The sequence below is a fragment of the Nerophis lumbriciformis genome, linkage group LG28 (genome assembly GCF_033978685.3).
Source record: "Nerophis lumbriciformis linkage group LG28, RoL_Nlum_v2.1, whole genome shotgun sequence".
Lineage (NCBI taxonomy): Eukaryota > Metazoa > Chordata > Actinopteri > Syngnathiformes > Syngnathidae > Nerophis > Nerophis lumbriciformis.
Genome location: NC_084575.2, coordinates 30,044,999 through 30,053,292, shown reverse-complemented (window position 1 = coordinate 30,053,292; position 8,294 = coordinate 30,044,999). Strand labels below are relative to the sequence as shown.

Below are 8,294 nucleotides of genomic sequence, written 5' to 3'. Positions count from 1 at the left end.
TTTTAATTTTTATTTTTTATTTTTTATTTTTTTTTAATTTATTAAAATATTTTTTTTAAATTTTAAAGTTTTTTAAAGTTTTTTAATTTTTTTAAAAAATTTTCTAATTTTTTTTAATTTTTTTTAATTTTTTTTTAATTTTTAAAAAAAAATTTACATTTAAAAAAAAAAAAAAAAATTTAGTTTTTTTAAATTTTTTTAAAATGTTTTAATTATTTTTTAAATTTTAAATTTTTTTTTTTTAGTTTTAAAGTTTTGGTGTTGTTTACTGTCGTCATCTTGCAGTTTACACATATATCCTATGTATGACTGCCATCTACTGGTCACACTTAGCATGACACCATGTACCAAATAAAACAGCTTCGAGGTCGGTAAGCACAGCCAAAATTATTCCATACATTAGGCGCACCAGGTTATAAGGCGCACTGTCGATTTTTGAGAAAAAGAAATCATTTTAAGTGCGCCTAATAGTAAAAAAAATAACTTTACCTTTTTTAGTGTTTTTATTTATTGTATTATTTTAGCTTTTGTTATTTTGAATGCTTCTAATTTGTTTACTTTTTTACCGTTTTATAATGGGCAGCACTTTGGAAACAGCTAGTTTGTGAATACTGCTATGTAAATAAAGCAGGCGATTTTTTATTCCAATTGCAATTAATAAATGACACATTTCACTCATTTCATTCTGTCCCATTTTCCCTCCTCTGACCTTGAACAGCATACCAGTAAACACAACGGATGAGTGTTTTACTTTACAAACATGTGAAAATAGAGATTGCCACAATAAATATTAACAAATGCTTTTATTTATTCATGTTTTTGTATTCATTTTTATCATGTGGAGCAGTGTCGGGGGTGGGGCGGGGGGCGTGGTTGGGGGCAAGGTTAAGAGGGGAGGAGTATATTTACAGCTAGAATTCACCAAGTCAAGTATTTCATATACATATATATATATATATATATATATCCATCCATCCATCCATCCATCATCTTCCGCTTAACCGAGGTCGGGTCGCGGGGGCAGCAGCCTAAGCAGGGAAGCCCAGACTTCCCTCTCCCCAGCCACTTCGTCCAGCTCTTCCTGTGGGACCCCGAGGCGTTCCCAGGCCAGCCGGGAGACATAGTCTTCCCAACGTGTCCTGGGTCTTCCCCGCGGCTTCCTACCGGTCGGACGTGCCCTAAACACCTCCCTAGGGAGGCGTTCGGGTGGCATCCTAACCAGATGCCCGAACCACCTCATCTGGCTCCTCTCGATGTGGAGGAGCAGCGGCTTTACTTTGAGCTCCCCCCGGATGGCAGAGCTTCCCACCCTATCTCTAAGGGAGAGCCCCGCCACACGGCGGAGGAAACTCATTTCGGCCGCTTGTACCCGTGATCTTGTCCTTTCGGTCATAACCCAAAGCTCATGACCATAGGTGAGGATGGGAACGTAGATCGACCGGTAAATTGAGAGCTTTGCCTTCCGGCTCAGCTCCTTCTTCACCACAACGGATCGATACAGCGTCCGCATTACTGAAGACGCCGCACCGATCCGCCTGTCGATCTCACGATCCACTCTTCCCTCACTCGTGAACAAGACTCCGAGGTACTTGAACTCCTCCACTTGGGGCAAGATCTCCTCCCCAACCCGGAGATGGCACTCCACCCTTTTCCGGGCGAGAACCATGGACTGGGACTTGGAGGTGCTGATTCTCATCCCAGTCGCTTCACACTCGGCTGCGAACCGATCCAGTGAGAGCTGAAGATCCTGGCCAGATGAAGCCATCACGACCACATCATCTGCAAAAAGCAGAGACCTAATCCTGCAGCCACCAAACCAGATCCCCTCAACGCCCTGACTGCGCCTAGAAATTCTGTCCATAAAAGTTATGAACAGAATCGGTGACAAAGGGCAGCCTTGGCGGAGTCCAACCCTCACTGGAAACGTGTCCGACTTACTACCGGCAATGCGGACCAAGCTCTGACACTGATCATACAGGGAGCGGACTGCCACAATCAGACAGTCCGATACCCCGTACTCTCTGAGCACTCCCCACAGGACTTCCCGAGGGACACGGTCGAATGCCTTCTCCAAGTCCACAAAGCACATGTAGACTGGTTGGGCAAACTCCCATGCACCCTCAAGGACCCTGCCGAGAGTATAGAGCTGGTCCACAGTTCCACGACCAGGACGAAAACCACACTGTTCCTCCTGAATCCGAGGTTCGACTATCCGGCGTAGCCTCCTCTCCAGTACACCTGAATAGACCTTACCGGGAAGGCTGAGGAGTGTGATCCCACGACAGTTAGAACACACCCTCCGGTTCCCCTTCTTAAAGAGAGGAACCACCACCCCGGTCTGCCAATCCAGAGGTACCGCCCCCGATGTCCACGCGATGCTGCAGAGTCTTGTCAACCAAGACAGCCCCACAGCATCCAGAGCCTTAAGGAACTCCGGGCGGATCTCATCATCAGCCTGTTGTTCACTATTCTTTATTTATTTTAAATTGCCTTTCAAATGTCTATTCTTGGTGTTGGCTTTTATCAAATAAATTTCCCCAAAAAATGCTACTTATATATGTTTTTTTCCTTCTTTATTATGCATTTTCAGCCGGAGCGACTTATACTCCGAAAAATACGGTAGATACTGAAAAACAACATATTTTATTATTTGCTCATGCTTTGTTCTCAATGTATGGAGAAACAACCTTTTTCAAGGATTTAGAACTTTATTCATTTCTTTAAACACACCGCCATATAAAAAGTTCAATTTGAAGCAACAGTTTGCATAATTTCATGAGAACAACTTTCTTACAAACAATAACAAGACTTGTGGTGTAATTCTTTTCAAACTTTACAAGCGTGACACATTTTTTTCCATTATTCAACGGCTGCCGAGCTGCGACATTTTTAAATATTTTCATATGTACATATATTTTGTATATTTACAGTACAGTCGTATACTGTGCATATACAGTACATTCATATACTGTATATAGGTGGTTGAGAAACAAACCCGGATCCAGACTGACAAACTGGTGCAAGTAGCGATGAACAAACATCAGAAGACCGCGGTGGTGGTCGGTACCAGGAACAACATCTGACATAAGAGCGCAGTATTGGGAACAGCTAAGATCCTGAAGCTCCCAACCCTCTGGCAAAGGACCTGACTTTGACTTTGTAGTTTGTTTTTTCACTTCATCTTAAAATATCTAACATTTAACACAACATTTCAAAGTGAAAAATAAGACATTCTCCTCAGGTCAGGCAGTGCTGTGAGGCTCAGTTCTTTCTGCTCAGCTTCGACCACAGTTCCAACCGTCTTCAGAGTTTAACTCCACACCGCAGAGTCTAAAGAAAACCACATCAATGAAACAAAAATGATTGGTTAATAAACACTGATCCATTCATTAAAGAAACACACGTATTGGACGCACACTTGGATAGTAAATCCTACAGATCAGGGGTCTACAACGATTTTCCAGGTCAAGGACCCCCATACTGACACAGAGATGTCTTATATACAGGTAAAAGCCAGTAAATTAGAATATTTTGAAAAACTTGATTTATTTCAGTAATTGCATTCAAAAGGTGTAACTTGTACATTATATTTATTCATTGCACACAGACTGATGCATTCAAATGTTTATTTCATTTAATTTTGATGATTTGAAGTGGCAACAAATGAAAATCCAAAATTCCGTGTGTCACAAAATTAGAATATTACTTAAGGCTAATACAAAAAAGGGATTTTTAGAAATGTTGGCCAACTGAAAAGTATGAAAATGAAAAATATGAGCATGTACAATACTCAATACTTGGTTGGAGCTCCTTTTGCCTCAATTACTGCGTTAATGCGGCGTGGCATGGAGTCGATGAGTTTCTGGCACTGCTCAGGTGTTATGAGAGCCCAGGTTGCTCTGATAGTGGCCTTCAACTCTTCTGCGTTTTTGGGTCTGGCATTCTGCATCTTCCTTTTCACAATAACCCACAGATTTTCTATGGGGCTAAGGTCAGGGGAGTTGGCGGGCCAATTTAGAACAGAAATACCATGGTCCGTAAACCAGGCACGGGTAGATTTTGCGCTGTGTGCAGGCGCCAAGTCCTGTTGGAACTTGAAATCTCCATCTCCATAGAGCAGGTCAGCAGCAGGAAGCATGAAGTGCTCTAAAACTTGCTGGTAGACGGCTGCGTTGACCCTGGATCTCAGGAAACAGAGTGGACCGACACCAGCAGATGACATGGCACCCCAAACCATCACTGATGGTGGAAACTTTACACTAGACTTCAGGCAACGTGGATCCTGTGCCTCTCCTGTCTTCCTCCAGACTCTGGGACCTCGATTTCCAAAGGAAATGCAAAATTTGCATGGTTGGGTGATGGTTTGGGGTGCCATGTCATCTGCTGGTGTCGGTTTTAGAGCACTTCATGCTTCCTGCTGCTGACCTGCTCTATGGAGATGGAGATTTCAAGTTCCAACAGGACTTGGCGCCTGCACACAGCGCAAAATCTACCCGTGCCTGGTTTACGGACCATGGTATTTCTGTTCTAAATTGGCCCGCCAACTCCCCTGACCTTAGCCCCATAGAAAATCTGTGGGTTATTGTGAAAAGGAAGATGCAGAATGCCAGACCCAAAAACGCAGAAGAGTTGAAGGCCACTATCAGAGCAACCTGGGCTCTCATAACACCTGAGCAGTGCCAGAAACTCATCGACTCCATGCCACGCCGCATTAACGCAGTAATTGAGGCAAAAGGAGCTCCAACCAAGTATTGAGTATTGTACATGCTCATATTTTTCATTTTCATACTTTTCAGTTGGCCAACATTTCTAAAAATCCCTTTTTTGTATTAGCCTTAAGTAATATTCTAAATTTGTGACACACGGAATTTTGGATTTTCATTTGTTGCCACTTCAAATCATCAAAATTAAATGAAATAAACATTTGAATGCATCAGTCTGTGTGCAATGAATAAATATAATGTACAAGTTACACCTTTTGAATGCAATTACTGAAATCAATCAAGTTTTTCAAAATATTCTAATTTACTGGCTTTTACCTGTATATATAGCATAAAATTGTAGAAGAGTATTTTGTTCCGTTACAGAATCAATTCAAGTCATAGGCCTAGGTATAACATTACAATGGTTTAAAGTGCTAAGTAGGAAATAATACAAACCTCGTTTCCATATGAGTTGGGAAATTGTGTTAGATGTAAATATAAACGGAATACAATGATTTGCAAATCATTTTCAACCCATATTCAGTTGAATATGCTACAAAGACAACATATTTGATGTTCAAACTCATAAACATTTTTTTTTTTTTGCAAATAATCATTAACTTTAGAATTTGATGCCAGCAACACGTGACAAAGAAGTTGGGAAAGGTGGCAATAAATACTGATAAAGTTGAGGAATGCTCATCAAACACTTATTTGGAACATCCCACAGGTGTGCAGGCAAATTGGGAACAGGTGGGTGCCATGATTGGGTATAAAAGTAGATTCCATGAAATGCTCAGTCATTCACAAACAAGGATGGGGCGAGGGTCAACACTTTGTAAACAAATGCGTGAGCAAATTGTCCAACAGTTTAAGAAAAACCTTTCTCATTCAGCTATTGCAAGGAATTTAGGGATTTCACCATCTACGGTCCGTAATATCATCAAAGGGTTCAGAGAATCTGGAGAAATCACTGCACGTACGCAGCCAAGCCCGTGACCTTCGATCCCTCAGGTTGTACTGCATCAACAAGCGACATCAGTGTGTAAAGGATATCACCACATGGGCTCAGGAACACTTCAGAAACCCACTGTCAGTAACTACAGTTGGTCGCTACATCTGTAAGTGCAAGTTAAAACTCTCCTATGCAAGGCGAAAACCGTTTATCAACAACACCCAGGAACGCCGTCGGCTTCGCTGGGCCTGAGCTCATCTAAGATGGACTGATACAAAGTGGAAAAGTGTTCTGTGGTCTGACGAGTCCACATTTCAAAATGATGCTGACTTTTCAACTTTGCGCCTATAACAATCCGGATGGTTCTTTTCCTCTTTGGTCCGGAGGACACAACGTCCACAGTTTCCAAAAACAATTTGAAATGTGAACTCGTCAGAACACTTTTCCACTTTGTATGAGTCCATCTTAGATGAGCTCAGGCCCAGCGAAGCCGGCGGCGTTTCTGGGTGTTGTTGATAAACGGTTTTTTGCCTTGTATAGGAGAGTTTTAACTTGCACTTACAGATGTAGCGACCAACTGTAGTTACTGACAGTGGGTTTCTGAAGTGTTCCTGAGCCCATGTGGTGATATCCTTTACACACTGATGTCGCTTGTTGATGCAGTACAGCCTGAGGGATCGAAGGTCACGGGCTTAGCTGCTTACGTGCAGTGATTTCTCCAGATTCTCTGAACCCTTTGATGATATTACGGACCGTAGATGGTGAAATCTCTAAATTCTGTGCTGGTTGAGAAAGGTTTTTCTTAAACTGTTCAACAATTTGCCCACGCATTTGTCGACAAAGCGGTGACCCTCGCCCCATCCTTGTTTGTGAATGACTGAGCGTTTCATGGAATCTACTTTTATACCCAATCATGGCACCCACCTGTTCCCAATTTGCCTGTTCACCTGTGGGATGTTCCAAATAAGTGTTTGATGAGCATTCCTCAACTTTATCAGTATTTATTGCCACCTTTCCTCAACTTCTTTGTCACGTGTTGCTGGCATCAAATTCTAAAGTTAATGATTATTTGCAAAAAAAAAAAAATGTTTATCAGTTTGAACATCAAATATGTTGTCTTTGTAGCATATTCAACTGAATATGGGTTGAAAATGATTTGCAAATCATTGCATTTTGTTTATATTTACATCTAACACAATTTCCCAACTCATATGGAAACAGGGTTTGTACAATGACAATAAAGATCTATTCTATTCTAATTATCGATTGTATTTCCTTGCACTGTTAGGGTGAAACAAATGTTTAGCTGCAGTAAAAGTCTTGACTGGTCTGTTAATGTTGAAGTGAACATTCAAGGAGGGTCATTCAAAGGACCTTAACAATGTCACACTGTGTTCATACTTGAAGTTTAGTACTCTAGTAATTGTGCATTGAGTCTGAGAGGAGTTTACAAAGGCTATCTTATTTTCTGACCTGGTAATGCACAAAACGAGCAACGTGTCTGGCCTCCGTCTGACTCACCTGCAATTAAAGTACAAAGGAAAGCAAAGGAATGACAGCTGATATCACGTAGATCAGATTACAGTGGATCCCTGCTATTTGCGGAGGGTTATGTTCAAAGACAACCCCGCGATTGGCGAGTAATCGAGACGCCCATAACGACGTCTATTTCCCTCCAAACCCTTGTACTTCCTTGACATTGATATTCTTCTGACTCTAGATTTTTTTTTAAATGCAATTAAAGTGATTGTTGTAATTATTAGGTTAGATTCAGCTCCAGAAGGAAGCAAACAAGCTGCATGCTTTGAAGCACAATCCAGGGTTTGGACCTTAAAATGACGCACGCACTTATTTGACACAAATGAATCGTAAAATCCATCAAGTGGTGCGGCTTTAAAGTCGTACTAAAACATTTTGACATATTTTTGAGCGCCGTGTGGAATGTTCTTTATTTTCAATGGAACATTTAAAGGGGAACATTATCACCATTTCAGAATGGTTAAAACCATTATGTAAAAAGAAAAAAAAAAAAATTAAATTGTTAAATGTATCCAGTGATTATACTATAAAGTTATTTTCTCTTTAACTTCGCCAGTTTTAGATTATTTTTATTCAAAATCGCTGAATTTTCACATTTGCCGTTCAAATACTGAGAAGAGACGGTGCTGTGAACAGCAGCCAGTTGAGGCACGTCACTCAGTGCCTCAACATGGACGGACTCGGCTAACTGCTGGCCTGCTGTGCAGTGAGACCTATTACTATATCAGAATCAGAATCAGAATCAGAATCAGAATCAGCTTTATTGTCATTACGCAAGGTAACGAGATTGAGGCCATTCCATACAGTGCGATGTGTGCATGCTAGAAAAACAATGTGCAAATATATAGAAATATAAAAAATGTAGAAGTGCAATGAATATGGTGTGAAATGAATAAATACATGAAAAGAACAAAACAAAAACAGGGTGGTTGGTGGAATGGGTTATTGCACCGAAGAGAAGGCAGTTATGAGGGACAATGGGGCAGTCCGTTCAGGATGGTTATGGCCCTGGGGAAGAAGCTGTTCTTTAGCCTGTTTGTTTTGGTTTTAATGCACCTGTAGCGCTTCCTAGAGGGCAGCAGGTGGAACAGGTCAGA

The 8,294-nt window shown here is 41.2% G+C and overlaps 1 protein-coding gene across 3 annotated transcripts in view; it reads right to left on the bottom strand.

The window, feature by feature from the left end:
• Positions 1–2,867: 2,867 nt before the first annotated feature.
• The window catches only part of LOC133571049 (uncharacterized), an 81,171-nt gene continuing 75,744 nt past the window's right edge, over positions 2,868–8,294 (bottom strand). For 2 of the 3 annotated variants that reach the window (XM_061924050.1, XM_061924052.1), the window contains exons 6-7: positions 7,132–7,179; positions 2,868–3,330 (exon numbers count right to left, since the gene is read on the bottom strand). In XM_061924050.1, coding sequence (XP_061780034.1) covers positions 3,311–3,330; positions 7,132–7,179 — 68 coding nt within the window. In that variant the 3' untranslated portion in view covers positions 2,868–3,310. The remainder of the gene's footprint in view (positions 3,331–7,131; positions 7,180–8,294) is intronic. The other variant, XM_061924051.1, reaches the window with a different exon arrangement.